Raw genomic sequence first — 23,311 nt, 5'->3', positions numbered from 1 at the left:
GTGTAGAACTCTATTATATATAGTTCTACACACAATGGAACCTAAAGTGGAAAACTGCAACTTTCATGGATGAAGTCATGAATTTGACTAAACCAGTGGCCAGTTGCCAATCTCTTTCCTTGGACCCCCTCTTCTTACACCGGACAAAAGCAGAGATCCTCAACATGCACACATTCACAGAATGTGAATAGGCTACACAGCACATTGACATAGTTAGTATAAGTAAAGGGGGAAATCAATTGCAATTGCTTAAAAGGCCTAATAACTCAATTGTACACAGACAGGTTATTGTGCCATAAATATAAGATAATCTACCTGTGTCAACAACAATCAATGAGCAAAGCGCAGAGATATGCAAGAAGGAAACACACCTATGTCTGTGAATCATTTCCAGAAGGATATGTCATCATTCTATAGGTTTATTATCCATAGGCATTATTATGGGCTCATCAGTCTCCTCCTTAAGCTCGCTCCCGAGTGCGCGCCCCCGCACGCACGCGCACGCGTGCACACGGACGGGCAGTGAGTGTGTGAGATCATGTGAGAGAAAAATAGGTTAGCAGACTGAGCGGAAAGCAAAGCAGTGTGGGACTTATACAGCCAGCGAGGGGGATCACACACACGCAAAAAGAACTCCATGCTACAGCAAGAAGGACCGAAGAGAATTATTATTGTTGTACCGAAGAGTTATATCATCGGCAGAACACGGTTTATATGCGATCGAGACGAGAGACTTTGTCCACTTTGATTTCTCCTCCTGACTTTTGTCGAACGATACAAAAAAGGGGAAATAGTAACGCTTGTTTTGACCGGTTGGGGTTTTTTCCCCCCTCCTTCTTGACGTGTTTACTCTGTCTGTTGGAAGGAAGTTTCTATATTCGGAGCGCCAGTCGGTTGACACTGACTGACTGACTGACTGACTGGCTCCAGTTGATGTTGTTTTGCTTTTTCTTATTCGGTTATTCGGCTGTTAAATGATTATAACCACATGTAGTGGCGTTTTTTGGAGGTGTCAACTCAACGAAAACTAAGCAAAATGAGAGGTAAGTTGTGTTGTTGTTGTTGTGTTGAATGTGCACACACACGCGCGTTTATATGTGCGTCTACCCCCCCCCCCCCCCCCCCCCCCGTGCTATTAATCCCTCATGAGTGGATTATAGCTGCCTGGAGCACCACAGAAACAGACAGATGAATTGAACATGGTGGACCCTATTGTAAACAAGTGTAATGCTTTTATGGTTGTCGTCCACAGTTAACAGTCTTTGTATTGAGTTGTGCTTGAAATGTACTGTAATTCTCAAACTGTTAATACATTATTCAATCAATCAGACAGACAGACAGACAGACAGACAGACAGACAGACAGACAATTTGCACATATGCATGCATGCAAGAGTGTGCAATCATGTCATGGTGTAAAATGCTGATTTATAATTTATAAATTGGCTTGCTATGGATGATTGTGTATTTCCAGGGCGTCCCAAGCTAAATTGTTGACTTGAGTTTGCACACATCATAGAACCAAATGTGGCATGTGTGCATGCACTCTCAGCTTGGTCTATGGATAATTATGACAACAAGCAAATGCATAGCTATAGATAGACTAAATGCAAACAATATTTGCACAGTTTGAGAATAACTTGTGTGTTATAGTAGCCATGCCAAATGCGTGTCAGTCGGTTAAGTTTGGACTGACTGGCTGGCTGGCTGGCTGCCTGGCTGGGAGGGACTCTGTGCATCTGTGCGCAATTTCGGCTGCCTCGATCCCTCCCGGGAATGCATTCGGAGTTATGCAATGCCGAGAGGAGAGGGAGGGAGGGGCGGGGCGCGCACAGGGACGGTTGCCAAAAGTGTAATTATGTAATCAATATATAATTTGAAATCCGATGAATACATTATGTAATAGTAATCGCGCGCGTAATAACGACTAATTTCGAAGCAATTTCTGTCTATGATGGATGAGTATATAGCCTCGAATCGAGGCCCTCGATGCCCAGCCTTTCATTTTTTCAAATGAAAGGCTGAGTATGATATAGGAATACAAGCATAATGTATACGGATAGCTTATGTTTTATTTCATATTAATATAATAGGTCGACATCTGTGCGTAAAGGGGCGTGACCGGCCGAGTGGAGATGGTTTTATTTTAGCATATGTTGGTGGTTGTTATATTGGCAGACTGTATTATGGACTAATGGACTATATACAGTATAGTGGTGGGTTGGTTGCCAGCATGGCATGGCTGTATGTACAGTATGTGATGTGATGTGACGGAGGGGGGGGGGGCTATAGTTATGTCACCCAGCCAGCCGTTAGACAGCCTTACAGCCGAGGGAGGGAGAGCGCCAACTGTGCATCTGAACAGCGCCCTTCACCGCGTGGACTGCCCCGTGGGAGGTTACTGGTTTAGGGCGAGGGTTTGAGATAGGTTGTAGACTTGTAGTTGTAGTAGGACGCTACTTTCAAAAACTCTTGGAACAGATTTGAGGGGGGAAAAAATAATCTTGTATAGGGGTCCACTTTGCTGTCCAACGGCAGCAAAGTGCATTTGCAGCAAAGTGCATTAGACTATATATATGGACCCCTATACAATATTTGTATTGTTGAAATGTTTCAAAAACAATATTATCCCCCCCTCAAATATGTTCCAAGAGTTTTTTAAAGTAGCCTATCGCAGGGTTATATGCTGGTTGAACTGATTTTGATGCTAGATTGTAACTGCTTTTTCTGGGGATCCCCTGGAACACCCTTAGGGACCGTGCACTGACCCCACTTTGAGATCCACTATAGCGTTCCCATCTACAGTTTGAACTTGTCAAGGATTACTAGGCAGCGGGACCCCCATTTGAAAGGATTTTATGCCAGCCAGGGACCCTTACAATAGATTTGTCAAGATGTTAACAGATTTTCTTCTCCCAAAGAATAGCAGATCGACAACCTTTGTGCTGTTTAATCTGTTCCTCTTTTGCTGTGGACCCCATGGAACCCCCTCAAAGACCCCTGGGGGTCCCCAGACCCCACTTTGAGAACAACAGTTGAATAGAGTTAGTGGTTTTCAAAGTGGGGTTCCCATGGGGGTCTTTGAGGGGATTCTCTCCAGTTTAATGATGTATTCACTTCTTATGAAATGAAACGTGTACGGCATCAGGGTGCCTAGTATAGGACATCATGATTAGAATCTATTTGGGGCCAAGAGAGTCGGTTGTTAATTTATTTTAATTTATTTATTTCATTTGGTAACAGCTGACATTGATTGAGCGAGCTAAAAATAACCTGAATACTAAATGATTTTAGGATGCAAGGCAGGACAAACAAAACATCTATTCAGACAGACAGACAGGACATTGTTTTGTTTCTTTGCCTTGCATCCTAAAATATATTGTATACGTTGTCATGCCATGCCTGGCGGCATGCGTGCATATATGTCCCATACATAATATTACATGCAGTAGGCCTACATATAATAACGATACAAATGCTCATTACAGTGTGGTGTTGTGGTTTTGTCCGTCCGTTGTTATAGCATCCGTGTGCAGGGAAGCAACACGGCTGTTGTACATAAGGAAGCCTTTCTGCAGAGGAGAGAGACAAGGAAATAGTTCTGGCCAACAGAGAGGGGGGGGGGGGGGGTTCAGGGAGGTTCCCTTTCTGGCAGGATATCCAAATGTAAACAAAGCTAAAAGCCAGAAGGTCTGAGCTCATTGCTCTGTGTCTGTCTGTGTGGCTTCATGGAACTGCTCCTATTGTTAGCGCACCGTCCTGCATAGAAACCCATGCAGTCTATAGCTATATATGTGTGTGTGATAACAGCCTAATAATGTCATTGTTTGAACTGATAATATTTAGACATTATAGATCCCGCGGGGGGGATTTCAGTCGCCCCGAGGCAGCACAGCAGTTAAGGGTTTATACATGCAGAGTTGCAGGTGCAGAGTATACGGAAAGTGCTGCCGTATACACAGCAGTACAAAGACAAGACGTATAACGTAAGGAGGAGCGTCAATACAGAACAATACAATATATCCACCTGATACATGCACGCATGCATGTGCGTACACGCACACACACATATACACACACACACACACACACACACACACACACACACATAGGTCTTCATATACGGTGGTTGGTTTTTAGAAGCCACGCCTCCTGAAGAGCATGAAGTCGTCTAGCTGGTTTAAAAGTAACATTACGGATAGACATTTAGGAGCCTTCTGGTAAACAGTATTTAATTAACTCACTCTGCGGGAAGTTCACCTTTTTGGCGGCTTTTTCAATATCAATTGATTTCGGTTCACAACTGTGTTCTGTACGTGGACTCATAACCCTACTTGAGGGAGTTCCAGGGGGGACCCAGGCCAGCTAAATGATCATTTGGAACCAAATGGACCCTTATGGGTCTGTAACTCAGAGAGTGTACAAACAGAAACATAAGGTTTTTCAGAAAACTGTCAGGATTGGGGGGAGGGACGACATTTGCATGACTGAACAGCCAAAGCCGGCTGATTTGAATGAACTCCTTGCACTGCTTACTGCTTAGTGCTTACTTACACTGTCAAGCCCCCCGGTGTTAATTCAACCCTGAGAGTCTCTGAAGGGTACCTGGAGGGTGGGTGGGGGCGGGCGCAGCAGAGACCCTCACTCACACTGGGTTTATGTATAGGATTACTGTCTGATCTTCTGTAGCGTTAGGGTAAGAAAAACAATTAAGCAGATTGAGACGTCTGCATGTTGGAAAAGCTGTCCTGACAGTTTTAGACCGTGCCAGAGTCCTTCTTTTTATTGATTGAATACTTCATTGATTGATTTAATTTGTCAGAAATGTAAACAGCACGTGGTACAAACATACATTAAGGCTAAAAGGATGACACAAAAAAGTCCTATAGTGGGGACTTGTTTCCATTGTGGTCTTATAGCAGTGCTTCTCAACCTTTTCAGGCCAGGACCCCCAAAATACTAGCCTCGGTCCCAGCCTTACTCATCTGTAGCCTCGGTCTCAGCCTTACTCATCTGCAGCCTCGGTCCCAGCCTTACTCATCTGTAGCCTCGGTCCCAGCCTTACTCATCTGTAGCCTCGGTCTCAGCCTTACTCATCTGTAGCCTCGGTCTCAGCCTTACTCATCTGCAGCCTCGGTCCCAGCCTTACTCATCTGTAGCCTCGGTCCCAGCCTTACTCATCTGTAGCCTCGGTCTCAGCCTTACTCATCTGCAGCCTCGGTCCCAGCCTTACTCATCTGTAGCCTCGGTCCCAGCCTTACTCATCTGTAGCCTCGGTCCCAGCCTTACTCATCTGTAGCCTCGGTCCCAGCCTTACTCATCTGTAGCCTCGGTCCCAGCCTTACTCATCTGTAGCCTCGGTCCCAGCCTTACTCATCTGTAGCCTCGGTCCCAGCCTTACTCATCTGCCTCGGTCTCAGCCTTACTCATCTGTAGCCTCGGTCCCAGCCTTACTCATCTGTAGCCTCGGTCTCAGCCTTACTCATCTGTAGCCTCGGTCCCAGCCTTACTCATCTGTAGCCTCGGTCCCAGCCTTACTCATCTGTAGCCTCGGTCTCAGCCTTACTCATCTGTAGCCTCGGTCCCAGCCTTACTCATCTGTAGCCTCGGTCCCAGCCTTACTCATCTGCCTCGGTCCCAGCCTTACTCATCTGTAGCCTCGGTCCCAGCCTTACTCATCTGCCTCGGTCTCAGCCTTACTCATCTGTAGCCTCGTTCCCAGCCTTACTCATCTGTAGCCTCGGTCTCAGCCTTACTCATCTGCCTCGGTCTCAGCCTTACTCATCTGTAGTCTCGGTCCCAGCCTTACTCATCTGTAGCCTCGGTCTCAGCCTTACTCATCTGTAGCCTCGGTCTCAGCCTTACTCATCTGTAGCCTCGGTCTCAGCCTTACTCATCTGTAGCCTCGGTCTCAGCCTTACTCATCTGTAGCCTCGGTCTCAGCCTTACTCATCTGTAGCCTCGGTCTCAGCCTTACTCATCTGTAGCCTCGGTCTCAGCCTTACTCATCTGTAGTCTCGGTCTCAGCCTTACTCATCTGTAGCCTCGGTCCCAGCCTTACTCATCTGTAGCCTCGGTCTCAGCCTTACTCATCTGTAGCCTCGGTCCCAGCCTTACTCATCTGTAGCCTCGGTCCCAGCCTTACTCATCTGTAGCCAGATAAATATTGTGAAAATAGCAGATCTACAAGCTCACAACGCCTCGCGTGGCCCCTCTTCTTGTGCAGCCCCAGAAACAGGATGTGAGGAGAGGAGCTCAGAGGACGCATAAACTGCGGGGCTGTCTGTCTGTGTACTTTTTAGTTTCATAACAGGGCAGAGTCAGACTGTGTGTGTGTGTGTGTGTGTGTGTGTGTGTGTGTGTGTGTGTGTGTCAGAGCATGCATCCCATTGTTCAGCGCCTGTTGAGTTTGACAAGTCAGCCCCCCCTGTCACGTTAAGGCCCATGCACAGCAGCACAGCTCACACTGGCATGACTTAACATGTGCCTCAGTAACAGCTGGCTCTAATTACACTGGTTCCAAAACACTGGGTCGGGGACACATTTCTGGGTCGTGGTGGACACATCTTTGGGTTCATGGGTCCCTTGAATCTTTTTCTTTGTTTCCCAAATTTTGTTTTGAATCATTATTAGACATAACAAAATCAAAAAACAGGTTTTCTTTTGTGTGAATTCAAAACAAATTCAAAGATTTTTTCCCCCTGTAATTTCGTACAGAAATCAAAGAAACGACATAAATTAGACGTGAAAATAGGCGATGGACAACAAGATTGTAACGCGGCTTGAAGCGCCACGTTGCCAGTTCTGCTATTTTCACTGGTTTGGGTCAAACGTCTATGATCTCTCTTTTGGATCTCGGCCTGAAAAGTTTGTGAACCACTGACTTAGCATTAGCATGAGAGAGAGAGAGAGAGAGCAGAGAGCTGAGTGCAGAATGACAGAAATAACCTTGTTGAACGAGCGAACAATGCAATGCATGTGTTGCACATGCGCCACTGACTGGTTGACTGACTGACTTGCGCAACAAGTAAACAAGTACAACCTGTACCATGACGGGTGGGACCTTGAGCCGATAGCGTGTTATAGCATAGCCTGACTTAACTTAAAGCATGCAGCGCACCCAGAGATGCCCCGTCCCCCTGTCCCCCCCCCGTCCCCCGTCCCCCTCCTCTATGCTGAATGAACATTGTGTCTTTTGTGAGTGTCTTACATTTCTCTGTGAGTGTGGAGGACTGACATACTGACACACTGACTGCTTGACACACAGCCAGGAACAGAAGAGCGGATCATTTCTGTTTGTTCCGCGTTAAGATAAACCGAGAAGGGGACTTCTATCTAGCCCCAACCCCTTCCCCACCTTCTCACACACATGCACACACAGTCACACACACACACACACACACACATGCACGCACACACACGTTGAATGAGCATTGTGGTGCAGATAACAAGGTTAAACTGATAACAGGCTGTTGGCTGTTGATGTTCTTTCTCTGTGTTCCTGTTTCTGTGCTGCGTCCTCCTCCTATAGAGCTTGCACAGCGTGGTGCTACCTGGGCGCGGCGTCTCTCACACCTATAGATCCTATAACGTCCAGTGGTGGAGAAAAGTACTCATATTTTTTATAGATACTGGTTAATGTAGTTTCCTGACAGATGCTGGTTAATGTAGTTTCCTGATAGATGCTGGTTAATGTATAGTTTCCTGATAGATTCTGGTTAAACATGCGCAATTGAGACCAAGGAAGCTAAACGCAGAAGTGATGGCTGCATATAGCCCATTTCTTTCCTTCCAGGGAGCAACATGGAGTCCATACCGTATAGACTTTGCTTCCCGTCCTCTTTCAATAGTCCTCGATAGATTCTGGTTAATGTAGTTTCCTGATAGATTCTGGTTAATGTAGTTTCCTGATAGATTCTGGTTAATTTAGTTTCCTGATAGATGCTGGTCAATGTAGTTTCCTGATAGATTCTGGTTAATGTAGTTTCCTGACAGATGCTACAGTTAATGTTCCACTGAATCGTGAACGTCTATATATGGGAGTTGTGTACGCGACGTGCTCTGTTCAACTGCAGGCAGTGCTGTGGTCTAGATAGATGACCTCTGTCTAGGGAAGTCACTGAGGTCACAGTCGAAGGTCAAAAAGTTATATATTAAAGAAAATAACTTCAAGTTTCAAGTATTGAAGTTGGTGATTGGTACTTCTTCTACATTATATCGCCTGGCCCTAAAACTGGCAAGAGTAAATACAGCAAGCGTTTTACCGCGCTAGTCCATTAATGAAGTGTGCACGAGCGCAGATTTCTGTGCACAATGCATTATTTAGTAGGCCTGCTTTAGAAGCAGATCTCTGACATGAATAAATAAGACATGCATCTTCTGTTTCTCCTCCACTTGTATCACTTATCTGTGTATATTATTTGTTTATTTCAGAGAGAGAGAGAGAGAGAGAGAGAGAGAGACACACACACACACACACACACACACACACACACACACACACACACACACACACAGAGAGAGAGAGGCTGCATACATACAAGCATTATGTCATATTCTATATAGGGGATGTATAGGGCCTGGATCATGTGTATATGATACAGCCTAGGGGACCGGAATACGTGAGCGACTTCTGGTGGTTGTCATGCAGTCTTTCTTAAAGCTCCCAGTATATACAGTATACGTGCAGAAAACTGAGACAGTGTGCATAATATAGCGGCGCTATCTGAGACTTAAGGCCTTCATAGTCTGGATTTTCGGTGGTGAGGTGAACACCGCTCCGGTGGTGAGGTGACCACCTCTCCGGTGGTGAGTTGACCACCGGAGCTGAAATAACGTTGAGCGGTGGTGAGTAAAAACAGAGAGAAGGGCTGGAGCGGTGGCGGTGGTTTGCTCTTCACCGCGGCTCGTGACGTCATGTTGTAGTTCAGTGGTCACCTCACCACCGAAAATCCAGACTATGTATGAGCCTTAAGACACTAGGGTGGTGCAAAAATAATATCTACCGCCATCTGAGATTTGGTGGCCGGGCTACACTGGGGCCGGAGTTGCGGAGTCCGTTGCGGCCGCTATAGTCAATGGAAACCGGCTGCGGTGCGCAGGTTGTGCGTGGATCATTATTTATTTATTTTCCCGAAACGCAAGCGCTGTATTCTTCTGTGTTGTTACGGCAACAGTTTTTGAAAAAAGGCCCATCCAAGCGTGCTGAGCTGAGCACACCTATAGCCGTTAATATATAGAAGATTTGAGAACGGATTAATCACATTAGAAATATCATCAGTTGTGCTGATTAGTGATTAGACTGAGTTTTGTCAGAGCAGCAGCATTATTGGCTTATAGGAATGGAACACGACGGGCAGGTGTATTCACTCCTGTATTTTAACATCAGTTATTATGGTGGTACTTGGAGATCTGTGATTACCCACCGGGTGTGATGTGAGGTGATTTAGCAGGTGATTTTGTGCACTTGCACCATGTCTGTCACCACTCCTTTAAAAGGAACCTACATTCAGTCACACTGCACACTGATGAAGGTTGGATAGCCGAAACGTTTGTCCCTGTTCAAAATACGAAATAAACAATTTGAACTGTAGTCTTTTGTGTGTGTGCGACGACCCACTACCGTTATTTTTGGTACTTGGAGAGCCAAATATTTTCTGAGGTGGTACTTCAGTATGAAATGGTTGGGAACCAATGATATAATATATATATATAATATATGTGTATACTAGTATATGTAGCTAGAGTGGTGAGTTATATAGTTCCACCTTAAAGCGGCTGGTCAAAAGGTGTGCTGTGTGCTCGCCCGCCTCTACCCCCCCCCCCCCCCCCACCCTTCTCCCCCCTGCTGAACTGTGTCAGTGGGACAAAATGTTCACATGGACTGACTGACAGGCTGCTGAGTGACGCGTCGACCCAGCCAATCCCAGCGGAGCTACAGGCTCCGGCCGCCCGCCTATATAGTGCTCTCAGCCAATGGGGGTGGTCGGGAGGTGGACGGGAGGGAGTGTTGTTGCTATTATAGTATAGAATCTATATACTATAATAGCAACACTCCCTCGGTCTATCTATACTATAGATCTAGACTAGACTAGAGTAGAGTGAAGCTGGAGCTCCTCGCTGAGGCAGAGCTGAGTGAGCGTGTCTGTGGTGGAATGTATGTATGCAGCAACGCTAGACCCACGTTATATAATCCAGAGAGAGGGGAAGAGAGGGGGAGAGAGAGGAGGAGAGGGGAAGAGAGGGGGAGAGGGGGAGAGATGGGGAGAGAGGGGAAGAGAGGGGGAGAGAGAGGAGGAGAGGGGAAGAGAGGGGGAGAGGGAGAGGGGAAGAGAGAGAGGGAGAGATGGGGAGAGAGGGGAAGAGAGGGGGAGAGAGAGAGGAGGGATAGGGGGATAGAGAGAGAGGGAGAGGGAGAGAGGGAGAGGGGGAGAAAGAGAGAGGGAGGCACGGCGAGAGAAAGAGGGGGGACGAGAGAGAGAGCGTGTGTGTGTGTGTGGGGGGGGGGGGGGCTGTCAGTTTTTTCCATTGCATGTCTGCAGCTGCCATCGTCAGTCAAAGTATTCTAGTCAACAGTTTCATCAAAGTTATGCCGCGGAGAGGGTCTGTTTTCCACCGTGCAACAACGACCGTTTAAATGGGTCCCATGTTTATCACCCTTTCATGTTTTCTTTTACAACAACAAAATTAGCCTCGCAGACCACAGTCATTAAGGCTAGGGTGAGTTTGTTTAGGAATCACTTTCAAACCCGGCTGTGTCTATCTATTTCGGGCATGTCATAGCCATAGGCCAGCATAGGCCGAGGTTTAAGCATATTACATGGTGGAAGAAAATAGCAGACCTACAAGCTCACAGCACATCACATTGTGAGGCGCTGTGAGCTTGTAGATATGCCATTTACGCATGACAAAATTATTATTATTTTTGGCTCGCTTGAGAGTGTATAGTTGCTGTGCAAAGAGAGTGCATATAGTTGTTGTGCAAAGAGTGCATATAGTTGCTGTGCAAAGTCACAAAGCGTGTGAATACATAAGTGTTGTTTGTTCTCGCTGCATTGTTCTGCATCATCATCATCATCATCATCATCTCTCTCATTCTGTTTGATAATTAAAGAACGTTGACTTTCCTCTCGGTGGAGGAGGAGGAGGTTCTGGAGTGGATCAGTGAATTCAAGGCCCCGCGCAGCCTCTCCTCTCGGTGGAGGAGGTTCTGGAGTGGATCAGTGAATTCAAGGCCCCGCGCAGCCTCTCCTCTCGGTGGAGGAGGAGGTTCTGGAGTGGATCAGTGAATTCAAGGCCCCGCGCAGCCTCTCGGTGGAGGAGGAGGAGGTTCTGGAGTGGATCAGTGAATTCAAGGCCCCGCGCAGCCTCTCCCCTCCTGCATGCTTTCATCACTCCCACATGGAGCGCATTAATTAATGAAACACATGTTCCTCTGTTGTCGCACGCAAACCTATGTCGTCGTTTGCTGTGTCTTTGTTTCGTCGCTGTGTCTGTGTGTGTGTGTGTCCGTCCGCAGGAGGCTGTCATTGCGTTCCAGTGTTCATTTTATCAGCACATTTAGTGTTAGGGCAGAGGACAGCCAGGGAGCAAGCTTGTCTCGGCAAACCATGTGACTCCCATTGAAAATTAATTGCACATTGCACATTGCACATTGCACTTTGCACAGAAGACACAGAAGACACAGGAGACACAGGAGACACCTATGGAGACACCTAGGAGACAGCTGTCTCTTTTAGGCGTGAACGACGGCCCCTTATTAGTCCACAGAATGAATCCTGTTGCGTTCATGTATGGTATTCGATTCACTCCACGTTACACAACGCTGTGTGTTGTTGTGTCTGTCTGTGTGTTAAGTTTTAATGTGGCAATCCTCCACGAGCTGTTTGTTTGCCTTTGATAGAGAGAGAGTTACACAACAGTCGCACGGTTACTCATAGCAGATAGCGACCGCGTGTGTGTGTGTGCATGCGTGTGTGTGTGAGAGCGTGTGTGTGTGTGCGCTCGTGATATGGGCCAGGAGTTGACCTGTACGCATCTGTTGTCTCCTCCAATTTCAGCTCAGATTGAGGTCATCCCCTGTAAGATCTGTGGGGACAAGTCATCAGGAATCCACTATGGGGTCATCACCTGTGAAGGCTGCAAGGTGAGAGGGCACACACACACACACACAGGGCTGAACGACTGGGTCGAAAGATATCTAAAAGTGATTTTCTTTCAGACTGATATTGCAATTACAATTCAATCAATCTTCTTAATGTGTGTTCAGGGTTTCTTCCGACGGAGCCAGCAGAACAACGCCATGTACTCGTGTTCCCGGCAGAGGAACTGTCTGATCGACCGGACCAACCGCAACCGATGCCAGCACTGCCGCCTGCAGAAGTGCCTGGCTCTGGGAATGAGCCGAGACGGTGAGGAACCGACCACACCACACCACACCCCATCACACCACCACACCAAGCCACACCACATTCACCATATTCTCCCAGGGATGCATAGTGCATTGACAGTGAGGTGGTGAACTGACCACCGGAGCTGAAATAACGTTGAGCGGTACCATGGTGGGGAAAAACAGAGAGAAGGGCTGGGGCGGTGGCGGTCGTTTGCTCTTCACCGCGCCTCAGTGACGTCATGTTGTAGTTCAGTGGTCACCTCACCACCGAAAATCCAGGTTATGAATGAGCCTTTAGCTTCTGTGACCTACCTACTTATTTACTTACTGTGTATTCAAACCTCCTTTCTTTCCTTCTCTCTGTGTGTGCAGCGGTGAAGTTCGGCCGCATGTCCAAGAAGCAGCGTGACAGCCTGTACGCTGAGGTGCAGAAACACCAGAAGACGCAGCAGCAGCAGCAGCAGCAGCAGGAGGGCGGCGGCTCTGGTGGCTCCGCCCCCTCCGGAGCCTCGGCCGGCGGCGTGCCCATCCCCCCCCGGGAGGACGGCCCAGAGGACGGCGACAGCAGCAGCAGTAGCAGCAGCGGTGGCGGCGGAGGTAAGGGATCATGGGACGATATTTTGGCAGCAGATTTTAGTTTTAGTGTCATAGTTTTCATTTAGTTTTAGTCACATTTTAGTCACCCATAATGTTTTAGTGTTAGTCTAGTTTCAGTCGACTAAATAGCATAAGACTTTTGTCGACTAAATCTACAGTTGATTTAGTCAAACAAAATGTATCTTGGCGGGCCTTGATCTGGCGAGCCGATCTACACGCTCACAACGCGTCGCAGCATACATACCATATGATACCATTACTGTGAGTGTTTATTTTTTTTAAATCACGATAAACGATAGTAACGATAATAATGCTCCCATCCACCAGTGGGCGGCGGAGCCGGTCTGAGCCGCTCCTACAGCAGCGACGGTGGCTCCTCCACCCAGAGCGACCTGGACGACATTGCGGCGCTGCCCGACATCTTCGACCTGCCGCTGACCTCCGAGGCCATGAGCCACTACTGCAGCCTGCAGATGCTGGGCGGGGGCGGTGCCAGCGCCGGACACACCTCCGACTCCTCCTCCTCTGACTCCTCCTCCTCCAGCCCCCCCTCGTCGTCCTCCTCCTCGCCACTGCAGAGCCCCGCCCCCATGGACGAGACAGACAGCACGCTGATGCACACGCACACGCTGCTGGCGCACACGCACGCCGCCCTGCTGGACAGACGGTCCGATGACACCTCCATCACGGAACTAGGTGGGTGGCAGGCAGCGTAGACATTAAAAACTGCTCCGTTATGGAACTAGGTGGGTGGCAGCGTAGACATTAAAAACTGCTCTGTTATGGAACTAGATGGGTGGCAGCGTAGACATTAAAAACTGCTCTGTTATGGAACTAGGTGGGTGGCAGCGTAGACATTAAAAACTGCTCTGTTACGGAACTAGGTGGGTGGCAACGTAGACATTAAAAACTGCTCTGTTATGGAACTAGGTGGGTGGCAGCGTAGACATTAAAAACTGCTCCGTTATGGAACTAGGTGGGTGGCAGCGTAGACATTAAAAACTGCTCTGTTATGGAACTAGGTGGGTGGCAGCGTAGACATTAAAAACTGCTCTGTTATGGAACTAGGTGGGTGGCAACGTAGACATTAAAAACTGCTCTGTTATGGAACTAGGTGGGTGGCAGCGTAGACATTAAAAACTGCTCTGTTATGGAACTAGGTGGGTGGCAGCGTAGACATTAAAAACTGCTCTATTACGGAACTAGGTGGGTGGCAGCGTAGACATTAAAAACTGCTCTGTTATGGAACTAGGTGGGTGGCAGCGTAGACATTAAAAACTACTCCGTTATGGAACTAGGTGGGTGGCAGCGTAGACATTAAAAACTGCTCCGTTATGGAACTAGGTGGGTGGCAGCATAGACATTAAAAACTGCTCTGTTATGGAACTAGGTGGGTGGCAGCGTAGACATTAAAAACTGCTCTGTTATGGAACTAGGTGGGTGGCAGCGTAGACATTAAAAACTGCTCTGTTATGGAACTAGGTGGGTGGCAGCGTAGACATTAAAAACTGCTCCGTTATGGAACTAGGTCGGTGGCAGCGTAGACATTAAAAACTGCTCTGTTACGGAACTAGGTGGGTGGCAGCGTAGACATTAAAAACTGCTCCGTTATGGAACTAGGTGGGTGGCAACGTAGACATTAAAAACTGCTCTGTTATGGAACTAGGTGGGTGGCAACGTAGCAGTGCCTGGGTAGCAGTGCAGACAGAAGAGCAACATATAAACGTATAAAATAAAACGATATTTTGACCGGACAAGATTTCTTCTTAATTTGTCAGGTCAAAATGACACGTAGAAGTATCCTTTTCATCGTGGCTACGAGTGGCGCAGCTCAACGTTATGCCTTTCCACCGTCGTCAGCTCTCTGTCGGTGTTTGTTTACGAGCACAGACAGGAAATGGAATCGATACATGATCTCTAGGATGTGTGGAGCTGCTGCAAGCCAGCAGAAAACGATGACTGATCCGAGTTAACGTGTGTGTGTGCGCGTGCGCGTGCGCGTGTGCGTGTGCACTTGCCCTAGCCTAGCCCCTTAGATAGCACTTTATGTAGACTTAGATAGTATTTTAGACAGGCTTATAGCTTGTTACGTAGACAGCACTAGATTTATGTAGTCATAGCACTTTATAGTATATATGTATATTGTATAATATATAATATAGTATAGTATGTATAGCTGACATAGATACTCCACTGTTACGTTCTTAGTTTATACATGATTCATGATAACTACTTTTTATATATGTGATGTATGCCATGCTTGTCGCTCTGAATCAAGAGCATCTGCTAAATGCCTAAATTGTAAATTGTGTGTTTTCCCAGAACGCACCATTCAGAGCATAGTGAAGTCCCATCTGGAGACGTGCCAGTTCAGTGCAGATGACATGAAGAGGTTCACCTGGGCACAGTACAGCCCCGAGGAGACCAGGGGTTTTCAGAACAAGGTACGCACGCACGCACGCAGATTGTTCATTTTAAGGTTTTGGGTTTTGGGTCCTGATTGATTTTTTTGACTTTTTTTCGCCTGAGCTAGTTGCGCCAGGAAAATAATTTCAGATCTAACATAGCTTGTAGATTTGCATTTTTTTCGTATCCCCGGCTGTAAGCTTATGGTTAAAAAATAAATCATGAATCAGCAAAAAGATGTACAGCAAAATTAAATTTTGTGTGTGTGTGTGTGTGTGTGTGTGTGTGTGTGTGTGTGTGTGTGTGTGTGTGTGTGTGTGTGTGTGTGTGTGTGTGTGTGTGTGTGTGTGTGTGTGTGTGTGTGTGTGTGTGTGTGTGTGTGTGTGTGTGTGTGTGTGTGTGTGTGTGTGTGTGTGTGTGTGTGTGCGCAGACCTCAGAGTGGGTGTGGCAGCAGTGTGCTCACCACATCACCAACGCCATCCAGTATGTGGTGGAGTTCGCCAAACGCATCGACGGATTCATGGACCTGTGCCAGAACGATCAGATCATCTTGCTTAAAGCAGGTCAATACCAGCACGCACGTGGCACGCACACACACACACACACTCTCTCTCACACACACACACACACACACACACGTGCACGCACACATTAGATTGATTAGCATTCATGCCAACGCTAGAGAAATGCCTTCCTATTCACTGCACTCCAAAGTAATCACATTTTTAAAAAATAAAAATAAATCGAAATCCAGGATAGTCCAATATATAGCGGTGCAACAGTTCGCCAAAATATTAGATTCAATTGATTATAAAAATAATGCAATCACATTTTTTAGCACAGACAGTAGCAAAACTGAATTATTTCTGCACGACACCGTTGTAAGTATAGAATAGATCTTAAGTGGTCAAACAGACAATCAATTTAGACAATAATGTCAATTAATAGCTGAGTCAGGTATTGTCGACTCGGCTCTGTGTGATTTGTGGTCAGGTGGGAATCCGTTACGACGATCTGTCTGCGTCAACATCGGACGGGAAACATATCGCAGAAACCTCCGATCTCCATATTGTAATTTTTCTGGGGTTGTTTTGTAAACCGACACCCTACTTGATCACACTACAGCGTCACACAAAAGCATCAAGAGTAACAGATCCACAAGTTTGCTTGTGTATCTGCTACCTTTTTCATTTGAATCCTAAAAAAGCAATCTGAGAACCCATCGTCGAAAAATAAAGGAAAAACAGGCTGTCTCGAGAGACTACCTAAAACGTTTTGGACATATGTGGTTAACTTTCCACCCGACAGAGACCATGTCTGACCAATCGCTGAAACCTGACATAAACATAAACACATTGAAGTCACATGCTCAGCATGTCCTCCTTCCTGCCCCAAAGTGTCACTGTGTGTATCTATCTCGCTAACGTTGGTTCCTTCTTGTCCTTTTGTCTCCAATCTCTTGTTTTGTTTGTGTTTGTCCCTCTGTATCTGTATCTGTATCTGTCGTGCTGCCTCGTAGGCTGCCTAGAGGTGCTGTTGATACGCATGTGCCGGGCCTTCAACATCAACAACTCCACCATCTTCTTTGATGGGAAGTTCGCCCCCGCGCAGTTCTTCAAAGCACTCGGTGAGGGTCCATGTCTTTCTGACGCACCGTCGTCATTGTAGTTTAGACATTATTCATTTCTTTTCAGTTTGGTGTTTGATTTCAGTTCAGATTGGATGTTTAATGCTTTATTTAGTTTTAGTCTTAGTTTTAGGATTATAAGGAAAGTCTTGATTTGTAGAAGCTGCGATTCGGAGGATGAAAATATGCATTACATCTGAACTAAAACGAAGACGATTTGACATTTTCTTTACTTCTTTATCATGATATCCTGAACATGTTATGGGTAATAATAATAATAATTATACAATTTAGACCACGACAGGTCTGTAAACTCTGAGAGAATACAAATGAAACCAAATGGACCCTTACGGGTGCATTTGGTTTGATTTGTATGCTCTCAGAGTTATGGGGGTCCTTGCAAATAAAACGTTTGAGAACCACTAGCACTAGTGGACTCATAATGTGCCACGTACAGTATCATAGTAATAATAATAATAATAATAAGTGTCATACTGTACATATTCTGAAGAAAACCTGGAGACTTGACATTCAGTAATTGGGTCTTATGATCAAAATAAGAACATGCAGGTAAAACAGAATTTAACAAATTTTAGGCAGGAACCCATTTTGGTGTTTTAAACATTGTTATAATTTAGCTTTTGAAAATAGCAGATCTACAAGCTCATAGCGCGCCACCGAGTGGCACGCTACGAGCTTGTAGGTCTGCTATTTTTGAAAAGTCGTGAAAATGGGGCACAAATCTTTGAATATAAATTTCAGAGCAAACATTTTTAACTAAAATATTGGTTTCTGGTGGGTCCCTGGAACTACATATTGTGAGATGGGGGTCCGTGGCCCAATAGAGATAATTCTGGGGGTCCTTGACATGAAAAAGGTTGAGCACCACTGACACGGGTTTTTCAGATTTTTTTTTAGGATTTAGAAGCCTCTTTTTTTTTAAATCGACCTCAGTCCAAAATGGGTTAAATTCTAAAAGTTGCCACGACAAGGCCAAGTCTGATGACCCCTGTATGATGTTGTTTTGGTGCAGGTTGTGATGACCTGGTGAGTGCTGTGATGGATCTTGGGAAGGCTCTGTGTCGCATGCAGCTGTCTGATGAAGAGATGGCTCTGTTCAGTGCTTCTGCGCTGCTGTGTCCGGGTAAGGTACCATGATGCTTAGCAACTTATCTACTATGTCTGCTTTCAGCTACACAGCACATGGTTACGCTAAGGATTTTACATTTCACAAGCATTTAATTTAGTGAACAGTTAAATTGATGGGGAACACAGAAATATTGCCAGACTACAGATTTTAAAGAGTTCTCTGTTGTGTTATTTTACAGTATGATTGATTGATTGATTTTTTGATTGATTGTTTGTCCTGCACACAATGTGCCCAACCCCCATGGGTTTATAAGACACCATTTCACAATTGCATTTACAGCATGTTTACATTACATAATTCATGCATCTACTGTACAGCATGTTTACATTACATAATTCATTATATTACACCTCAGATTTATACAGAGTACTCTGTCTTCTTTCCCAAGCTTGACAAATAAGATCTGCCACAACAAAAGTCCCTTTGGCAAAACATATCTCCATTTTTACATAGCCATTTAAATCTTCTACATAAAGAATGCATGGAAGGATGGCGTGTTTTATCGGCAAAAAGACATAACATATCAGATAGTCTACATCAATGCAAGGACACGCATGCATGTCTTTGCTCACCTGGGGGAGAGTTATTGTACTCGAACGCCGTTGTCCTTATAAGAACACTTTGGGTGTCTCCATGCTGTGGTCTCCTCCTCCTGGCTCTGAAGCTGACCATGACCGCTGTGTTCCCTGCAGATCGCCTGTGGCTGACGGAGGGTGAGAAGGTCCAAAAGCTCCAGGACAAGCTCTATCTGGCTCTGCAGCACAGCCTGACCATGAGCGGAGCCTCCGAAGACAAGCTGGACGAGGTGAGAACGCCCCCAGAACCCTCCTCGTCACATCTACAAACCTGATTCAATACTTTATTAACGGTTTGCAAACAGTACGATTATACAGTGGTGCTAAAAGGACAACACAAGAAGGAAGGCCTTGTTTCCATTGTGGTCCCGTGTGATTCAATTCATCGAGACGTTTATAGACATACAATGATTATGCAAGATCGACATCGTCGCCCAGGCCGTAGCGTAACGGTCTGGGCACCGGACTGGTAATCCAGTCGCAGTGTGCCGCGGGTTCGACTCCCGGACCCGACACGGCCTTTACTGCATGTCTTCCCCCCATCTCTCTCCCGTTTCCTGTCAGCCTACTGTCTGTCCCTTCAAAAATCAATAAAAGGCGTAAGCCGCAAAAAAATATCTAAAAAAAAAAATGCCGTATCCATTACGACGTACTGGGGAGGCGGCATCGCCGTCCTGCACACGGCATAGACCAACGCAGATCAGGGGATCTAAAATGGAACTACCCATTTTCTAGTGTGTGTGAAATTTGTGAATACACTCGATTACCCTTCCCCTCCTGTTTCTACATGGTTTCTCCCGAGGCATCTCTCCATCGCATTACAGTTTCTTCCCCCCCCCCCCACTCATTCACACAGATCCACTCGACACAGCCCTCTCTAATTCTTTCCAACGACAACTCACCGGTCTGCCGCCTCATTCTCGGAAATATAAACCCGTATATAAACCAAGAATAATCTCCAACGGTCGATCGCCATTTCACGCACAGGTATACGCGAAACGAATGACGTATTCTCGAAGGACCGCCATAGGAGAAGCAGTATACATCTGACCAACTGTCTTTTTTTCGCCGTCGCGTCAGCCATGTTTGGACAAAGAAGCAGTATACTAGGCTAGCAGATATCACACCGTGGAACCCCCCCCCACACTGCGAGTTGCGATCGATCGTTTTGCAGTTTGCAATGCTACTCTCATTCTCGGAAAAAAGATTCTCGGCAGTTGATCACCATAATCGCCATAGCGCCTTCGCCAGCCAATTGCAGTGATAAGGCGTCTGGGACGTAATCGACCCGTTTGTAATGGATAACTAATACAATCCTAAGCTGCGGAAGCCATCGTGTTGTCTGTCATTTTGTCGAAATCACAGCCAGCCGGGCTACGCTTATCGCTCCTGTGGTTCATGTCCAGACATGTCGTGGAACCCCCCCCCCCCCACTGCGAGTTGAGTCGCTCCTGTGGTTCATGTCCAGACATGTCAACCTCTCAAGTCACTGTTATGCTATCAAACGATCTGTTGATTTTGTTTACTGAGACAATGATCACATATGTGCATAGAATCATCATCATCATGACGTTATCATGACAGGCAGATATAAACATAAATAAATTATCATATACATACTACACACTGAATGAAAGCCCTAAATGTCTAATTTTAGGAGGAAAACAAATAAAATACACATATCCCATATACTGTTTGTCAATACTAGACTATTGAATCCATTTCATTTATAAAATTCTCTTTTTCAGAGAGAACTTTAGCCCATTCTGACCTGAGATCAGATTCATACGAGGTTTCCACTGGACACACACTGGTCTGATTAGAGAAAGCATGGACCTATAGAACTATTATTCACAAAATAAGGCATATAGCGACATGTACATACTATATACCGTATGAAACAGAAGACTCTCTGCTTTCATAAGAAAAAAACTAATACTGTAATAATAATAAAAATCACACCCATGTGAAGTGAGCAGTGCAATGTTGTGAAGTGAGCAGTGCAACATTGCACTGCTCACTTCACAGGGGTGTGATTTGTATTATTATTACAGTAGAAGTATTTTTCTTATGAAAGCAGAGAGTCTTCTGTTTCATACGGTATATAGTATGTACATGTCGCTATAGGCCTTATTTTGTGAATAATGGTTCTTCAGGTCCATGCATTTTCTGAAATCCTCTCTGGTGGGCGCAAGCTGCATTCAACAGCCAATTACTGACAAACTATACATGGGACCATGTGTATTTGTTTTCCTCCTAAAAGTAGACATTCAGGGCTTTCATTCAGTGTGTAGTATGTATATGATATTATTTGTGTTCATTTTTATATCTGTCTGTCAATGTCTGTCAACTTCAACCTTCCATATCTCTGCTGTTTTTTCAAAAGAGCAGCGTGCAGTGAAAAGCAGGTTTTAGAAAAAGGTCAATATCTCCAGAATGGAAGATGGTAGAATCATATATATTTTTTTTAATTGAAGTGGACTAGTTTGGCTTCCTTTTGATTTATGCAATGTGCGATGTGCTATAAGAGGCCCCTCGCTGTGGGCCCCTAAAAAGTTAAAAAGTCCAATGTTAATCGCTTAGCAGAAGCAATCCTGAGTAGAATTTCAAAAGTTAGCAATCAATGTGTTAACACCATTTCTGGGGTTAAGTTTAGACTTACAGCTGCTCTTCTACGGCGGTTCTGAAGGAGGATAGGGAGTCACTCTTCCTTAGTTGCATTTTTATTGGGCTTAAGTGTTTAAATACAAGTCACGTTCTCTGACCCTAAACTTGCGTTATCCTAAACCCTGTCTCTGTGCATCTCCCCCTCTTTTATACGGTTCTCTGACTCTGTCCACTTCTCGTTATCGCACCAAACTTTTCATTGACCTCCGTTTATTTTAAATCCTGTTTACCCTCTGAATGGTGATAAGGACCGTTTGGCAGATACAACGGGTTCGCTCACAGGTCGTCTGGCACAGATTCTCTACATGTTGTAACCCGCACTTGCACCTGCACAAACACACACACACACACACACACACACACACACACATATTCACAGCGATTAATCTCTCTCTCTGTCTCTCTCTCTCGCTCTCCAGTGTTCATTTCGAGAAATTACGAGAAATGTTCATCGACTATATTCAAACTAAATAATAACAAAGTCATGATGACCTAAACCGAGGCTAAATACATTGACAATTTCATCAACAAATAAAAACTAGACGAAAATGTTAGGGAGGGACTAGTGGAGAAGAGAACTAAAAGAAAAGTAATATTATGCTTGGTTGCACTCCGGTGTTTTGCAGTTGTGAGCTTGTAAATCCGCTATTTTCAGCACGCAACCAAGTGTAAAATCAGGCATTACGACGCCATCAAGGCCTGTCAAAATAGATTTTAGTCGACAAAATCAACTAGATTCAATCGACTAAACTAACGTGATAGTCACTTAGTCAGTCGACTAAAACTAGACTAAAACCAAAACAATTTACGAGGACTAAAACATTGACCAAAACTAAATAAAAATGTATTAAAAGGAAAACTAAACCAAAATTGTCTGTCAAAACCAACTCTCTCTCTCTCTCTAGATGCTGTCCAAGCTGCCGCTGCTGCGGTCCATCTGTAACCTCCACATGGACAAGCTGGAGTTCTTCCGTCTGCTGCATCCCGAGACGGCCTTCAGCTTCCCTCCTCTGTACCGCGAAGTGTTCGGTAGCGACATGCCTCTCCCCGACTCCTCCCGCCGTTAGACAGACACACACACACACACACACACACACACACACACACACACACACACACACACACACGCAGGCATGCAGACGAAGAGATGGAGAGAATGTGTGTGAGTGAGATGATGAAAACACAGAACGCTCTATAACCAGCAGTTAAAGAGACAATCAATCGATTTAGGACTCGGTTTCCCATGATCCTTTAGGACTCCGTTTCCCATGATCCTTCAGGACTCGGTTTCCCATGATCCTTTAGGACTCCGTTTCCCATGATCCTTTAGGACTCGGTTTCCCATGATCCTTTAGGACTCCGTTTCCCATGATCCTTTAGGACTCCGTTTCCCATGATCCTTCCTAAGCTCAGTCCTTCACTAACGAAGTTTGAATCCGGCATTAGTCTGCACACTTAAACACTTCCCAGGCAATATATACTTACACCGTAGGTCTTCTTTGAGTCGACTTAACGCTCTGTGCACACAGAGCGTACGTGCGTTGCGTGCGTGTTTATATGTTTTCATGGCGATGTCGTCGAACTGACCAGCTCCAAGGGGACCAAGCTCATCCAAACCACTCAATTCCTTTCATCTTGACAGCACGGCATTATGCCTCACTGTAGGGGCGCAGCGGTTCAATCCAAGCTAAGCGTTTTCATTGATTCGATATTTGATGTTGATCGATTTTAATCAAATCAATTTCAAAGAATATTGAAATACAAACCTGATATATATAGGCTCAAGACTAGTTGCAGTGTGACTCATTGTGAGCTTGTAGATTGGCTATGTCTGTGTGACACCCGTACCATTAAATAAGGTTCACGTGATTGATCAGAGTAATCGATTTAGTCGAACA

General features: G+C 45.7%; 2 protein-coding genes across 2 annotated transcripts in view; one reads left to right on the top strand and one right to left on the bottom strand.

Annotated features, from left to right (window-relative positions):
• The window catches only part of LOC310870597 (C-X-C chemokine receptor type 4-like), a 277,312-nt gene that overhangs the window by 61,575 nt on the left and 192,426 nt on the right, over positions 1-23,311 (bottom strand). The window lies entirely within an intron of this gene.
• LOC310870921 (nuclear receptor ROR-beta-like) lies at positions 556-23,311 on the top strand. Its single transcript, XM_083782296.1, has 11 exons — positions 556-1,043; positions 12,059-12,144; positions 12,268-12,409; positions 12,763-12,987; positions 13,315-13,683; positions 15,310-15,431; positions 15,825-15,957; positions 16,914-17,021; positions 18,055-18,165; positions 18,864-18,976; positions 22,319-23,311. Exons 1-11 carry the CDS (start codon positions 1,037-1,039, stop codon positions 22,478-22,480), a joined length of 1,578 nt encoding a protein of 525 aa, XP_083638422.1. The 5' UTR covers positions 556-1,036; the 3' UTR covers positions 22,481-23,311.

The sequence above is a fragment of the Protomyctophum parallelum genome, assembly GCF_964188405.1.
Source record: "Protomyctophum parallelum genome assembly, chromosome: 14".
In the NCBI taxonomy this organism is placed as follows: Eukaryota; Metazoa; Chordata; class Actinopteri; order Myctophiformes; family Myctophidae; genus Protomyctophum; species Protomyctophum parallelum.
Note: the sequence above shows the minus strand (reverse complement) of the source record. Positions and strands in the feature narration are given on the sequence as shown.